At 41.3% G+C, this 17015-nt stretch overlaps 1 protein-coding gene across 1 annotated transcript; it reads right to left on the bottom strand.

The window, feature by feature from the left end:
• Window positions 1-400: 400 nt before the first annotated feature.
• On the bottom strand, window positions 401-10329 carry LOC137073774 (uncharacterized). The gene is made up of 4 exons (XM_067442481.1): window positions 10176-10329; window positions 4512-4730; window positions 1236-1454; window positions 401-483 (listed from the first exon to the last, which is right to left on the bottom strand). The coding sequence occupies exons 1-4, from the start codon at window positions 10327-10329 to the stop codon at window positions 401-403; spliced, it is 675 nt and encodes a 224-aa protein (XP_067298582.1).
• Between the last annotated feature and the right edge of the window lie 6686 nt (window positions 10330-17015).

Genomic DNA, 17015 nt, shown 5'->3' on the forward strand with positions numbered 1-17015 from the left:
TTCAGATGTTGTCATTGTAATAGGGATTGTATTTGTGGATGTTGATGTCACAGCAGTCGTTGATTGAGTCGATGATGTGGTTGTTGTTGGCAAAAGTGCACTGCTTTGTTCAGTTGTTGTAACTGTCATTTCAGCTATTGTTGATGCTTCATTTATTGTGCTTGCAGAAGTTGGCAAAGCAGATGTTGTTTGAACTGTAGATGAGGTGGTTGGCAAAAGTGTAGTTTCTTGCTGAGTTGTTGTCAATGGTATTTCAGATGTTGTCATTGTAATAGGGATTGTATTTGTGGATGTTGATGTCACAGCAGTTGTTGATTGATTCGCTGATGTGGGTATTGTTGGCAAAAGTGTACTGCTTTGTTCCGTTGCTGTAACTGGGATTTTAGATGTTGTTGAAGCATCAAGGCTTGTGCTTGCAGAAGTCGGCAAAGCAGATGTTGTTTGAACTGTAGATGAGGTTGTTGGCAAAAGTGTAGTTTCTTGCTGAGTTGTTGTCAATGGTATTTCAGATGTTGTCATTGTAATAGGGATTGTATTTGTGGATGTTGATGTCACAGCAGTCGTTGATTGAGTCGATGATGTGGTTGTTGTTGGCAAAAGTGTACTGCTTTCTTCAGTTGTTGTAACTGGCATTTCAGATGTTGTTGAAGCTTCATTGCTTGTGCTTGAAGAAGTTGGCAAGACAGTGGTTGTTTGAGTCGATGATGTGGTGGTTTTAGGCAAAAGTGTGCTGCTCTTTTCAGTTGTTGTAACTGGTATTTGAGATGTTGTTGTAGCTTCAGTGCTTGTGCTTGCATAAGTTGGCAAAGCAGATGTTGTTTGAACTTTAGATAAGGTTGTTGGTAAAATTGTAGTTTCCTGCTGAGTTGTTGTCATTGGTATTTCAGATGTTGTCATTGTAATAGGGATTGTATTTGTGGATGTTGATGTCACAGCAGTCGTTGATTGAGTCGATGATGTGGTTGTTGTTGGCAAAAGTGTACTGCTTTGTTCAGTTGTTGTAACTGGCATTTCAGATGTTGTTGAAACTTTATAGCTTGTGCTTGCAGAAGTTGGCAAAGCAGATGTTGTTTGAACTGTAGATGGGGTTTTTGGCAAAATTGTCGTTTCTTGCTGAGTTGTTGTGAATGGTATTTCAGATGTTGTCATTGTAATAGGGATTGTATTTGTGGATGTTGATGTCACAGCAGTCGTTGATTGAGTCGATGATGTGGTGGTTGTTGGCAAAAGTGTACTGCTTTGTTCAGTTGTTGTAACTGGCATTTCAGATGTTGTTGAAGCTTCATTGCTTGTGCTTGAAGAAGTTTGCAAGACAGTGGTTTTTTGAGTCGATGATGTGGTTTTTGTAGGCAAAAGTGTGCTGCTTTGTTCAGTTGTTGTAACTGTCATTTCAGATATTGTTGATGCTTCATTGCTTGTGCTTGCAGAAGTTGGCAAAGCAGATTTTGTTTGAACTGTAGATGAGGTTGTTGGCAAAAGTGTAGTTTCTTGCTGAGTTGTTGTCAATGGTATTTCAGATGTTGTCATTGTAATAGGGATTGTATTTGTGGATGTTGATGTCACAGCAGTCGTTGATTGAGTCGATGGTGTGGTGGTTGTTGGCAAAAGTGTACTGCTTTGTTCAGTTGTTGTAACTGAAATTTCAGATGTTGTTGAAGCTTCATTGCTTGTGCTTGCAGAAGTTGGCAAGACAGTGGTTGTTTGAGTTGATGATGTGGTTTTTATAGGCAAAAGTGTGCTGCTTTGATCAGTTGTTGTAACTGTCATTTCAGATATTGTTGATGCTTCATTGCTTGTGCTTGCAGAAGTCGGCAAAGCAGATGTTGTTTGAACTGTAGATGAGGTTGTTGGCAAAAGTGTAGTTTCTTGCTGAGTTGTTGTCAATGGTATTTCAGATGTTGTCATTGTAATAGGGATTGTATTTGTGGATGTTGATGTCACAGCAGTCGTTGATTGAGTCGATGATGTGGTGGTTGTTGGCAAAAGTGTACTGCTTTGTTCAGTTGTTGTAACTGGCATTTCAGATGTTGTTGAAGCTTCATTGCTTGTGCTTGTAGAAGTTGGCAAGACAGTGGTTCTCTGAGTCGATGATGTGGTTGTTTTTGTCAATAGTGTGCTGCTTTGTTCAGTTGTTGTAACTGTCATTTCAGATATTGTTGATGCTTCATTGCTTGTGCTTGCAGAAGTTGGCAAAGCAGATGTTGTTTGAACTGTAGATGAAGTTTTTGGCAAAATTGTACTTTCTTGCTGAGTTGTTGTGACTGGTACTTCAGATGTTGTCATTGTAATAGGGATTGTATTTGTGGATGTTGATGTCACCGCAGTCGTTGATTGAGTCGATGGTGTGGTGGTTGTTGGCAAAAGTGTACTGCTTTGTTCAGTTGTTGTAACTGACATTTCAGATATTGTTGATGCTTCATTGCTTGTGCTTGCAGAAGTCGGCAAAGCAGATGTTGTTTGAACTGTAGATGAGGTTGTTGGCAAAAGTGTAGTTTCTTGCTGAGTTGTTGTCAATGGTATTTCAGATGTTGTCATTGTAATAGGGATTGTATTTGTGGATGTTGATGTCATAGCAGTCGTTGATTGAGTCGATGATGTGGTTGTTGTTGGCAAAAGTGTACTGCTTTCTTCAGTTGTTGTAACTGGCATTTCAGATGTTGTTGAAGCTTCATTGCTTGTGCTTGAAGAAGTTGGCAAGACAGTGGTTGTTTGAGTCGATGATGTGGTGGTTTTAGGCAAAAGTGTGCTGCTCTTTTCAGTTGTTGTAACTGGCATTTGAGATGTTGTTGTAGCTTCAGTGCTTGTGCTTGCATAAGTTGGCAAAGCAGATGTTGTTTGAACTGTAGATAAGGTTGTTGGTAAAATTGTAGTTCCCTGCTGAGTTGTTGTCATTGGTATTTCAGATGTTGTCATTGTAATAGGGATTGTAATTGTGGATGTTGATGTCACCGCAGTCGTTGATTGAGTCGATGGTGTGGTGGTTGTTGGCAAAAGTGTACTGCTTTGTTCAGTTGTTGTAACTGGCATTTCAGATATTGTTGATGCTTCATTGCTTGTGCTTGAAGAAGTTGGCAAGATAGTGGTTGTTTGAGTCGATGATGTGGTTTTTGTAGGCAAAAGTGTGCTGCTTTGTTCAGTTGTTGTAACTGTCATTTCAGATATTGTTGATGCTTCCTTGCTTGTGCTTGCAGAAGTTGGCAAAGCAGATGTTGTTTGAACTGTAGATGAGGTTGTTGGCAAAAGTGTAGTTTCTTGCTGAGTTGTTGTCAATGGTATTTCAGATGTTGTCATTGTAATAGGGATTGTATTTGTGGATGTTGATGTCACAGCAGTCGTTGATTGAGTCGATGATGTGGTTGTTGTTGGCAAAAGTGTACTGGTTTGTTCAGTTGTTGTAACTGGCATTTCAGATGTTGTTGAAACTTCATAGCTTGTGCTTGCAGAAGTTGGCAAAGCAGATGTTGTTTGAACTGTAGATGGGGTTTTTGGCAAAATTGTCGTTTCTTGCTGAGTTGTTGTGAATGGTATTTCAGATGTTGTCATTGTAATAGGGATTATATTTGTGGATGTTGATGTCACAGCAGTCGTTGATTGAGTCGATGATGTGGTTTTTGTAGGCAAAAGTGTGCTGCTTTGATCAGTTGTTGTAACTGTCATTTCAGATATTGTTGATGCTTCATTGCTTGTGCTTGCAGAAGTTGGCAAAGCAGATGTTGTTTGAACTGTAGATGAGGTTGTTGGCAAAAGTGTACTTTCTTGCTGAGTTGTTGTGACTGGTACTTCAGATGTTGTCATTGTAATAGGGATTGTATTTGTGGATGTTGATGTCACAGCAGTCGTTGATTGAGTCGATGGTGTGGTGGTTGTTGGCAAAAGTGTACTGCTTTGTTCAGTTGTTGTAACTGACATTTCAGATATTGTTGATGCTTCATTGCTTGTGCTTGCAGAAGTCGGCAAAGCAGATGTTGTTTGAACTGTAGATGAGGTTGTTGGCAAAAGTGTAGTTTCTTGCTGAGTTGTTGTCAATGGTATTTCAGATGTTGTCATTGTAATAGGGATTGTATTTGTGGATGTTGATGTCACAGCAGTCGTTGATTGAGTCGATGATGTGGTTGTTGTTGGCAAAACTGTACTACTTTCTTCAGTTGTTGTAACTGGCATTTCAGATGTTGTTGAAGCTTCATTGCTTGTGCTTGAAGAAGTTGGCAAGACAGTGGTTGTTTGAGTCGATGATGTGGTGGTTTTAGGCAAAAGTGTGCTGCTCTTTTCAGTTGTTGTAACTGGCATTTGAGATGTTGTTGTAGCTTCAGTGCTTGTGCTTGCATAAGTTGGCAAAGCAGATGTTGTTTGAACTGTAGATAAGGTTGTTGGTAAAATTGTAGTTCCCTGCTGAGTTGTTGTCATTGGTATTTCAGATGTTGTCATTGTAATAGGGATTGTATTTGTGGATGTTGATGTCACCGCAGTCGTTGATTGAGTTGATGGTGTGGTGGTTGTTGGCAAAAGTGTACTGCTTTGTTCAGTTGTTGTAACTGACATTTCAGATGTTGTTGAAGCTTCATTGCTTGTGCTTGAAGAAGTTGGCAAGATAGTGGTTGTTTGAGTCGATGATGTGGTTTTTGTAGGCAAAAGTGTGCTGCTTTGTTCAGTTGTTGTAACTGTCATTTCAGATATTGTTGATGCTTCCTTGCTTGTGCTTGCAGAAGTTGGCAAAGCAGATGTTGTTTGAACTGTAGATGAGGTTGTTGGCAAAAGTGTAGTTTCTTGCTGAGTTGTTGTCAATGGTATTTCAGATGTTGTCATTGTAATAGGGATTGTATTTGTGGATGTTGATGCCACAGCAGTCGTTGATTGAGTCGATGATGTGGTGGTTGTTGGCAAAAGTGTACTGCTTTGTTCAGTTGTTGTAACTGTCATTTCAGATGTTGTTGATGCTTCATTGCTTGTGCTTGAAGAAGTTGGCAAGACAGTGGTTTTTTGAGTCGATGATGTGGTTTTTGTAGGCAAAATTGTGCTGCTTTGTTCAGTTGTTGTAAATGTCATTTCAGATATTGTTGATGCTTCATTGCTTGTGCTTGCAGAAGTTGGCAAAGCAGATGTTGTTTGAACTGTAGATGAGGTTGTTGGCAAAAGTGTAGTTTCTTGCTGAGTTGTTGTCAATGGTATTTCAGATGTTGTCATTGTAATAGGGATTGTATTTGTGGATGTTGATGTCACAGCAGTCATTGATTGAGTCGATGATGTGGTTGTTGTTGGCAAAAGTGTACTGGTTTGTTCAGTTGTTGTAACTGGCATTTCAGATGTTGTTGAAACTTCATAGCTTGTCCTTGCAGAAGTTGGCAAAGCAGATGTTGTTTGAACTGTAGATGGGGTTTTTGGCAAAATTGTCGTTTCTTGCTGAGTTGTTGTGAATGGTATTTCAGATGTTGTCATTGTAATAGGGATTGTATTTGTGGATGTTGATGTCACAGCAGTCGTTGATTGAGTCGATGATGTGGTTTTTGTAGGCAAAAGTGTGCTGCTTTGATCAGTTGTTGTAACTGTCATTTCAGATATTGTTGATGCTTCATTGCTTGTGCTTGCAGAAGTCGGCAAAGCAGATGTTGTTTGAACTGTAGATGAGGTTGTTGGCAAAAGTGTAGTTTCTTGCTGAGTTGTTGTCAATGGTATTTCAGATGTTGTCATTGTAATAGGGATTGTATTTGTGGATGTTGATGTCACAGCAGTCGTTGATTGAGTCGATGATGTGGTGGTTGTTGGCAAAAGTGTACTGCTTTGTTCAGTTGTTGTAACTGGCATTTCAGATGTTGTTGAAGCTTCATTGCTTGTGCTTGTAGAAGTTGGCAAGACAGTGGTTCTCTGAGTCGATGATGTGGTTGTTTTTGTCAATAGTGTGCTGCTTTGTTCAGTTGTTGTAACTGTCATTTCAGATATTGTTGATGCTTCATTGCTTGTGCTTGCAGAAGTTGGCAAAGCAGATGTTGTTTGAACTGTAGATGAAGTTTTTGGCAAAATTGTACTTTCTTGCTGAGTTGTTGTGACTGGTACTTTAGATGTTGTCATTGTAATAGGGATTGTATTTGTGGATGTTGATGTCACAGCAGTCGTTGATTGAGTCGATGATGTGGTTGTTTTTGGCAAAAGTGTACTGGTTTGTTCAGTTGTTGTAACTGGCATTTCAGATGTTGTTGAAACTTCATAGCTTGTGCTTGCAGAAGTTGGCAAAGCAGATGTTGTTTGAACTGTAGATGGGGTTTTTGGCAAAATTGTCGTTTCTTGCTGAGTTGTTGTGAATGGTATTTCAGATGTTGTCATTGTAATAGGGATTGTATTTGTGGATGTTGATGTCACAGCAGTCGTTGATTGAGTCGATGATGTGGTTTTTGTAGGCAAAAGTGTGCTGCTTTGATCAGTTGTTGTAACTGTCATTTCAGATATTGTTGATGCTTCATTGCTTGTGCTTGCAGAAGTTGGCAAAGCAGATGTTGTTTGAACTGTAGATGAGGTTGTTGGCAAAAGTGTACTTTCTTGCTGAGTTGTTGTGAATGGCATTTCAGATGTTGTCATTGTAATAGGGATTGTATTTGTGGATGTTGATGTCACAGCAGTCGTTGATTGAGTCGATGATGTGGTTTTTGTAGGCAAAAGTGTGCTGCTTTGATCAGTTGTTGTAACTGTCATTTCAGATATTGTTGATGCTTCATTGCTTGTGCTTGCAGAAGTTGGCAAAGCAGATGTTGTTTGAACTGTAGATGAGGTTGTTGGCAAAAGTGTACTTTCTTGCTGAGTTGTTGTGAATGGCATTTCAGATGTTGTCATTGTAATAGGGATTGTATTTGTGGATGTTGATGTCACAGCAGTCGTTGATTGAGTCGATGATGTGGTGGTTGTTGGCAAAAGTGTACTGCTTTGTTCAGTTGTTGTAACTGGCATTTCAGATGTTGTTGAAGCTTCATTGCTTGTGCTTGAAGAAGTTTGCAAGACAGTGGTTTTTTGAGTCGATGATGTGGTTGTTTTTGTCAATAGTGTGCTGCTTTGTTCAGTTGTTGTAACTGTCATTTCAGATATTGTTGATGCTTCATTGCTTGTGCTTGCAGAAGTTGGCAAAGCAGATGTTGTTTGAACTGTAGATGAAGTTTTTGGCAAAATTGTACTTTCTTGCCGAGTTGTTGTGACTGGTATTTCAGATGTTGTCATTGTAATAGGGATTGTATTTGTGGATGTTGATGTCACAGCAGTCGTTGACTGAGTCGATGATGTGGTGGTTGTTGGCAAAAGTGTACTGCTTTGTTCAGTTGTAACTGTCATTTCAGATATTGTTGATGCTTCATTCCTTGTGCTTGCAGAAGTTGGCAAAGCAGATGTTGTTTGAACTGTAGATGAGGTTGTTGGCAAAAGTGTAGTTTCCTGGTGAGTTGTTGTCAATGGTATTTCAGATGTTGTTATTGTAATAGGGATTGTATTTGTGGATGTTGATGTCACAGCAGTCGTTGATTGAGTCGATGGTGTGGTGGTTGTTGGCAAAAGTGTACTGCTTTGTTCAGTTGTTGTAACTGACATTTCAGATATTGTTGATGCTTCATTGCTTGTGCTTGCAGAAGTCGGCAAAGCAGATGTTGTTTGAACTGTAGATGAGGTTGTTGGCAAAAGTGTAGTTTCTTGCTGAGTTGTTGTCAATGGTATTTCAGATGTTGTCATTGTAATAGGGATTGTATTTGTGGATGTTGATGTCACAGCAGTCGTTGATTGAGTCGATGATGTGGTTGTTGTTGGCAAAAGTGTACTGCTTTCTTCAGTTGTTGTAACTGGCATTTCAGATGTTGTTGAAGCTTCATTGCTTGTGCTTGAAGAAGTTGGCAAGACAGTGGTTGTTTGAGTCGATGATGTGGTGGTTTTAGGCAAAAGTGTGCTGCTCTTTTCAGTTGTTGTAACTGGCATTTGAGATGTTGTTGTAGCTTCAGTGCTTGTGCTTGCATAAGTTGGCAAAGCAGATGTTGTTTGAACTGTAGATAAGGTTGTTGGTAAAATTGTAGTTCCTTGCTGAGTTGTTGTCATTGGTATTTCAGATGTTGTCATTGTAATAGGGATTGTATTTGTGGATGTTGATGTCACCGCAGTCGTTGATTGAGTCGATGGTGTGGTGGTTGTTGGCAAAAGTGTACTGCTTTGTTCAGTTGTTGTAACTGACATTTCAGATGTTGTTGAAGCTTCATTGCTTGTGCTTGAAGAAGTTGGCAAGATAGTGGTTGTTTGAGTCGATGATGTGGTTTTTGTAGGCAAAAGTGTGCTGCTTTGTTCAGTTGTTGTAACTGTCATTTCAGATGTTGTTGATGCTTCATTGCTTGTGCTTGCAGAAGTTGGCAAAGCAGATTTTGTTTGAACTGTAGATGAGGTTGTTGGCAAAAGTGTAGTTTCTTGCTGAGTTGTTGTCAATGGTATTTCAGATGTTGTCATTGTAATAGGGATTGTATTTGTGGATGTTGATGTCACAGCAGTCGTTGATTGAGTCGATGGTGTGGTGGTTGTTGGCAAAAGTGTACTGCTTTGTTCAGTTGTTGTAACTGACATTTCAGATATTGTTGATGCTTCATTGCTTGTGCTTGCAGAAGTCGGCAAAGCAGATGTTGTTTGAACTGTAGATGAGGTTGTTGGCAAAAGTGTAGTTTCTTGCTGAGTTGTTGTCAATGGTATTTCAGATGTTGTCATTGTAATAGGGATTGTATTTGTAGATGTTGATGTCACAGCAGTTGTTGACTGAGTCGATGATGTGGTTGTTTTAGGCAAAAGTGTGCTGCTTTGTTCAGTTGTTGTAACTGGCATTTGAGATGTTGTTGTAGCTTCATTGCTTGTGCTTGAAGAAGTTTGCAAGACAGTGGTTTTTTGAGTCGATGATGTGGTTTTTGTAGGCAAAATTGTGCTGCTTTGTTCAGTTGTTGTAACTGTCATTTCAGATATTGTTGATGCTTCATTGCTTGTGCTTGCAGAAGTTGGAAAAGCAGATGTTGTTTGAACTGTAGATGAGGTTGTTGGCAAAAGTGTAGTTTCTTGCTGAGTTGTTGTCAATGGTATTTCAGATGTTGTCATTGTAATAGGGATTGTATTTGTGGATGTTGATGTCACAGCAGTCGTTGATTGAGTCGATGATGTGGTGGTTGTTGGCAGAAGTGTACTGCTTTGTTCAGTTGTTGTAACTGGCATTTCAGATATTGTTGAAGCTTCATTGCTTGTGCTTGTAGAAGTTGGCAAGACAGTGGTTCTCTGAGTCGATGACGTGGTTGTTTTTGTCAATAGTGTCCTGCTTTGTTCAGTTGTTGAAACTGTCATTTCAGATATTGTCAATGCTTCATTGCTTGTGCTTGCAGAAGTCGGCAACGCAGATGTTGTTTGAACTGTAGATGAGGTTTTTGGCAAAATTGTACTTTCTTGCTGAGTTGTTGTGACTGGTATTTCAGATGTTGTCATTGTAATAGGGATTGTATTTGTGGATGTTGATGTCACAGCAGTCGTTGACTGAGTCGATGATGTGGTGGTTGTTGGCAAAAGTGTACTGCTTTGTTCAGTTGTAACTGTCATTTCAGATATTGTTGATGCTTCATTCCTTGTGCTTGCAGAAGTTGGCAAAGCAGATGTTGTTTGAACTGTAGATGAGGTTGTTGGCAAAAGTGTAGTTTCCTGCTGAGTTGTTGTCAATGGTATTTCAGATGTTGTTATTGTAATAGGGATTGTATTTGTGGATGTTGATGTCACAGCAGTCGTTGATTGAGTCGATGGTGTGGTGGTTGTTGTCAAAAGTGTACTGCTTTGTTCAGTTGTTGTAACTGGCATTTCAGATGTTGTTGAAGCTTCATTGCTTGTGCTTGAAGAAGTTGGCAAGACAGTGGTTGTTTGAGTCGATGATGTGGTGGTTTTAGGCAAAAGTGTGCTGCTCTTTTCAGTTGTTGTAACTGGCATTTGAGATGTTGTTGTAGCTTCAGTGCTTGTGCTTGCATAAGTTGGCAAAGCAGATGTTGTTTGAACTGTAGATAAGGTTGTTGGTAAAATTGTAGTTCCCTGCTGAGTTGTTGTCATTGGTATTTCAGATGTTGTCATTGTAATAGGAATTGTATTTGTGGATGTTAATGTCACAGCAGTCGTTGATTGAGTCGATGATGTGGTGGTTGTTGGCAAAAGTGTACTGCTTTGTTCAGTTGTTGTAACTGGCATTTCAGATATTGTTGATGCTTCATTTCTTGTGCTTGAAGAAGTTGGCAAGACAGTGGTTTTTTGAGTCGATGATGTGGTTTTTGTAGGCAAAAGTGTGCTGCTTTGTTCAGTTGTTGTAACTGTCATTTCAGATATTGTTGATGCTTCATTGCTTGTGCTTGCAGAAGTTGGCAAAGCAGATGTTGTTTGAACTGTAGATGAGGTTGTTGGCAAAAGTGTAGTTTCTTGCTGAGTTGTTGTCAATGGTATTTCAGATGTTGTCATTGTAATAGGGATTGTACTTGTGGATGTTGATGTCACAGCAGTCGTTGATTGAGTCGATGATGTGGTTGTTGTTGGCAAAAGTGTACTGCTTTGTTCAGTTGTTGTAACTGGCATTTCAGATGTTGTTGAATCTTTATTGCTTGTGCTTGCAGAAGTTGGCAAAGCAGATGTTGTTTGAACTGTAGATGAGGTTGTTGGCAAAAGTGTAGTTTCTTGCTGAGTTGTTGTCAATGGTATTTCAGATGTTGTCATTGTAATAGGGATTGTATTTGTGGATGTTGATGTCACAGCAGTCGTTGATTGAGTCGATGATGTGGTTGTTGTTGGCAAAAGTGTACTGCTTTGTTCAGTTGTTGTAACTGGCATTTCAGATGTTGTTGAAGCTTCATTGCTTGTGCTTGAAGAAGTTGGCAAGACAGTGGTTGTTTGAGTCGATGATGTGGTGGTTTTAGGCAAAAGTGTGCTGCTCTTTTCAGTTGTTGTAACTGGCATTTGAGATGTTGATGTAGCTTCAGTGCTTGTGCTTGCATAAGTTGGCAAAGCAGATGTTGTTTGAACTGTAGATAAGGTTGTTGGTAAAATTGTTGTTCCCTGCTGAGTTGTTGTCATTGGTATTTCAGATGTTGTCATTGTAATAGGGATTGTACTTGTATATGTTGATACCACGACTGTCGTTAATTGAGTCGATGATGTGGTTGTTGTTGGCAAGACTGTACTGCTTTGTTCAGTTGTAACTGTCATTTCAGATATTGTTGATGCTTCATTGCTTGTGCTTGCAGAAGTTGGCAAAGCAGATGTTGTTTGAACTGTAGATGAGGTTGTTGGCAAAAGTGTAGTTTCCTTCTGAGTTGTTGTCAATGGTATTTCAGATGTTGTCATTGTAATAGGGATTGTTTTTGTGGATGTTGATGTCACAGCAGTCGTTGATTGAGTTGATGATGTGGTTGTTGTTGGCAAAAGTGTACTGCTTTGTTCAGTTGTTGTAACTGGCATTTCAGATGTTGTTGAAGCTTCATTGCTTGTTCTTGTAAAAGTTTGCAAGACAGTGGTTGTTTGAACTGTAGATAAGGTTGTTGGCAAAATTGTAGTTCCTTGCCGAGTTGTTTTTGACAAAAGTGTACTGCTTTGTTCAGTTGTTGTAGTTGGTATTTCAAATGTTGTTTCAACTTCATTGCTTGTGACTGTAGAAGTTGACAAGACAGTTGCTGTTTGAGTTGTTGATGTGGTTGTTGTTGGGGTTGCTGAGCACCCATCTTGTTGAAGACCTTAGGAATTACATTGGACAGTCATAACACTGGATGTCTTAAAGAAGACGTAGAATACAAATTGCGTATATCTGACAAAAGGTCAGAATGAGATTTGAAAATATTCATATTATGTATTTTTTATAAAATGTATTTTATTTAAAAAAATAAATAAAACTTTAATATCTTAAGAAAAGTTGAATGTTTATCTAATCTAAACATATAAGGTTGGATATGACAGTATCACTGTAACAGTAAATATTCTTACTAAGTTATAAGATCATAATATTATACTCACAGGCAAAAATGCTGGATCTGATGACATTTAAGAAGATAATGAATTTATCAAGGCCTTCTTCAAATGTCTTCTCTATATCTTCTTTGTCGGGAGATGTCTTGTTTTCAAAAATGACCTGACTTAACACATCTACAGAGCCAGGCCTATTAATTGAAGATAAAAAAATAATAATATTATGATCATTAATAATATTATACATCTGTGTATTCTTAAATGTTTTTAAAAACACTTAAGCTTCTATTAAACAAAATTAGGAGGTTTTCTAAGAGATTTTTTGTAAGATTTTCGTTATTGACAGCAATGTCAACCAGTCGTCATTGACAGCAAAACGCACGCACGCACGCACGCACTCATTCAAATCAATCAATCAATCAACTTTATTTATATAGCGCTTTTACAATCACGATTGTGTCAAAGCAGCTTCACAGTGTCAAACAGGATAATATTGCGACAAAATTAGATTTGGCTGTACAGTCGTACTGGAGAAAACAGTGATGTTATCAGCTTATTTTAATTTATCATATAGCGACAATGTTGGCAGATCAGTATTATAGTTTATAGAATTAAATAAGACCTAATTCATATATTTTATTTGTATAATAAGTTGAATAACTTTAATCATATTTTTAGTGTCCCCAACTGAGCAAGCCAAGCCAAAGGCGACAGTGGCAAGGAACCAAAACTCCATCAGGGCGTGATGGAGAAAAATAAACCTTGGGAGAAACCAGACTCAGTCGGGGTGCCAGTTCTCCTCTGGCCTATTAACACACCGTGTAAGATTATTACTCTGGCAACCTTACAGGTCGGAAATCATATTAGATCGGATTATTCAAAATATTCAGGGTATCACGGAAGAGACAGATTTATTTAGGATGGGGCGTCACGCACGCACGCACGCACGCACACATAAACACCCCTTACTTACTAATGTTACTCATGTCTTTCAAGCCATGCCACTCTGACGCCGCACATCATGTTCTCACACAGTGAAAAAATAAGTTGAATACAAAGAGTACATTAACAACATGCTGACAGACAAGACATAGCACGTTATTTTAGATATGAAACCAATTTTTCAGCTTTCAGATTTTGTCAGTTTTTTTATTTTTATTAAAACAATAAATAACATTTTGAGGTAATTTAATTTTTCATTACAGATAGATGTAGTGCGTCAATTCAAATGGCACTTCAAACGGAAGGAAAAACATCAATAGACACCATTTTCAAGATCAAGACTTTAATCTATTACATTATTAATCTTATTTATGAAGTCCCCCTGTAGTCAATCATTTTATCACTTAAAAATAATTAATCAACTAAATTTTATTTAAAATGTTTTTTCCCCCTTGTTAAAACAATTTCTTCATCACTTAAAGCTGCAGTCTGTCACTTTTTTTGTTAAAAATAAATACATTTTTGAGCAAGTACATAACCAGTCAGTATTCCAAACGTCTCAGTTACGTATGGTAACCCTCATTCCCTGTTGAGGGAACAGAGACGTACGTTGGACATCACAGACGAATTGGGATCACTTCTGGGAGCCCCTATCAGCTTCGAGATGTAGAGAATGGGCCAATGACTATTGGCATGCGTGCTCAGCATATCGCACCCCGACCCACAGCGCAGCTATAAAGCGGAAGCGATCAACACGCACTCTAGTTTTTCAATGAGGAGCTGAACTAGTGACTCGTCCTGCAGTGATAGTACAGTAACTGTGGCGATGGGACATACGTCTCCGTTCCCTCCTTCAGGGAATGAGGGTTACCATACGTAACCAAGACGTTCCCTTTCAGTCGTTCACGTTCAACGTACGTCAGACGTCACCGATGAATTGGATCCCTTTGGAAAACGCCATGTCTGACTGCCGAGGGTTCCGGAGGACTCGACAGGGTTCACCATACTGGGGAACTCAACTAAATTACATGTACATTTACATTTATGCATTTGGCAGACACTTTTATCCAAAGTGACTTACATTGCATTCAAGACCAATGTCATATATAACTGAAGCATATAAGCGAACGTATCCATTCCATGGGGAAGGGAGTGGTGCAGCAAGCAGACACATAGAACAGGCACTTCGGCATTACTGACTATGGAAGTGAGTACATGGGAAGATACCGGCTCTAGACGCAGGCTATAAAATCTAGCAAACGTGTTGGGTGTCGCCCAGCCCACAGCTCTACAACATCTGTCAGCGAGGCGCCACGAGCCAGCGCCCAGGAAGAGGCCACACCCCTGGTGGAGTGGGCTCTAACCCCGAGCTGGCAGGGCATGTCTTAGGATTTGTACGTCAAGACGATGACATCCACTATTCAGTGGGCCATCCTCTGCTTGGAGACAGCTTTTCCCTTCTGTTGGCCCTTCTGTTTAGGACCTCTGAGGTCCTAAAGCTCTGTGTTCTGTCCACATAGATCCGTAGGGCACAGACGGGACAGAGAAAAGCCAGGCCTGGTTTTCTCCTCCGAGGGCAGCGCTTGCAGGCTCACCACATGGTCCCGGAAGGGAGTGGTGGGAACCTTGGGCAAATATCCAGGCCGGGGTCTCAGGATCATGTGAGAGTTGTCCGGCCCGAATTTCAGGCATAATTCGTTGACTAAAAATGCCTGCAGGTCCCCTACCCTCTTGTTAGAGGCCAATGCAGTCAGGAGTACTGTTTTCAGAGACATAATTTTTAACTCTGCTGACTGCAAAGGCTCAAAGGGAGATCTCTGCAGTGCGGTAAGAACCAGAGACAGGTCCCAAGAGGGTATAGAGGGAGGGCGAGGCGGACTTAGACTCCTCGCCCCCTTGACGATCAGGTCGTGCTTCCCTAAGGACTTTCCACCTACCAAATCATGATGCCGCGGCGGTAGCGGCGACATAAATTTTGAGAGTGGATGGAGACAGCCTTCTCTCCAACCCTCTCCAAGTGATGGTGTCTACCACAGCCTGTGGTAGGTAACCTAGAACCTCCACAGACATGGAGTTTCCAGAGGTCTGGACGCTGGTGCCAGAGGGTGCCCCGTCTCTGAGTTAGGAGGTCCTTCCTCAGAGTAATGGGCCAAGGAGGTGGTGTTGCGTGGAGCACTAGTTCTGGGAACCAAGTCCTGTTGGGACAATACGGAACTACCAACAAGACAGGCTCTTCGTCCTCCCTGACCTTGCACAGTGTCTGTAAGAGATGGTTTACTGGGGGAAACCCATACTTGCGTAGGTGCTTGCCATTTTGAAGCGACCCAGCGCAAGACGAACTGCTGACAACTCCAGGCAATTGACATGCCATTGCAGTTGAGGCCCCATCCATAGACCTGAAACAGCAAGCCAGTTGTGTGTAGCATCCCAGCCGGTGTATGAGGTATCCGTGGAGACAACAGCATGCCTGGACGCTAGTTCTAGAGGCCCTCCTGCCAGTAGAAATGAAGGGTTCGACCACGGGCTGAAGGTTTGGCGGCATCTCGATGTCACTGAGACACGGAGGGACCCACTGTGCCACGCCCATCTCCGGACTTGGTTGAGTAGCCAGTGTTGAAGCAGTCTCATATGGAACAATCCGAGTGGCATTACTGCAGCTGCGGATGCCATATGCCCCAGGAGCCTCTGAAAACATTTCAGTGGGACCGCCATCCTGCAATTGAAGGAATTCACACAGTTCAACACCGACTGGATTGACAGATCACAGATCAACACCGACAGATCCAAGATTGGCCGTAACCCGCCCTTTTTCTTGGGTACAATGAAGTACGGGCTGTAGAAGCTGACTGGCAGCTGGAACGGGTGGCATCTTGGGACCGATGTCCATGGCGACGAGCAGACTGAGGGGACACCAATGTTTCTGGACCAGGTGGACATTGTCTGGCCTATGGACAGCACTGTGACTTTAAATATAAATCAGTCACTGTGCACAGCTCAACCTTGGCTCAGAACTACCCTTGTTCACTAAGGGTGCTGGGCAGAAGCAGCCTGCCAGTGGCACTGCCACCCCACAGAGGAGGGCAGTGAGAGAGAGGAAAAACTTTACACAGATTATGGCCCCATTGGTGCACCATATTCTGCTACTAATGGCTCCACACTGCCAAAGTTTTCTCAATGCACATCCAGGAAAAAGACAAGGGGAAAGACAACCGGAAAAGCATGGCTGTCAAGTCATGAATCTGATTCAGCATGAGCACCCACTATTATATTGGGAATCTCAGCATCATTTTCATCACATAACAGCCCTCTCTCCAATGCAGCGAATAACATCTGTCCTCTGCTAGAGCCCCAAATGAAATGTTAGGCCCCCCCCCCTTTTTAAGGACCAGCAATCACATCTGTTAGCTATTAGCAGGCATGCGAGATAGTGAGCGTGACCGTGAGACTGCACACAACGTGCTGACACTCAAACCCTTATGAAAAAGGGAAGTGAACAACACACCGACATGATCATACTCTCATGAGAGAGCATGAACCACCTACGAAAACAGTCTCAGCATGCTGTGATGCGCTAGAGGAGTGGGGGGCCACGGTGATGTACTCGGCAGGGTGGCCCCACTGAAATCCTCAGATCACCTAGACTTATCAGCCAAAATAGCCCTTTTCCAGAGCACCAGAAAAGAAACTAGATCGGGGTATAAGTGAAGAGACTCAACCCCATTTGAGCCCCATCATAGTCTCGACCGCGCATCTAGAGCGCCGACTGACACGCGCTGGGTTGCCGGGACAACCCACGCTGTCAGTCGGCAGCAGACGGCACACAGCGCGCTGAACACTCAAACTCGCATGAGAAAGGTGAGGCGAACAGCGCACTGACATGATCCCGTTCTCTTGAGAGAACAAGGATCACCCACAAACTCAATCTCAAAACTTATGCGAGAGGGCTCGTGGCCGTTAGGAAAGGAAACGACCGCCTCCAGAAACACGCGGGTGGAATGACGTCTTGAAAAAGATGCAGTGTACACACCCAAGGCGTTTCTCAATGTCAAGGAAGGATCCTCGGAAGCCAGAACTCTAAGGATGCCACGTCATCGACATCCAACGAAGGACTG

The sequence above is a fragment of the Pseudorasbora parva genome, chromosome 4 (genome assembly GCF_024679245.1).
Source record: "Pseudorasbora parva isolate DD20220531a chromosome 4, ASM2467924v1, whole genome shotgun sequence".
Taxonomy (NCBI): Eukaryota; Metazoa; Chordata; class Actinopteri; order Cypriniformes; family Gobionidae; genus Pseudorasbora; species Pseudorasbora parva.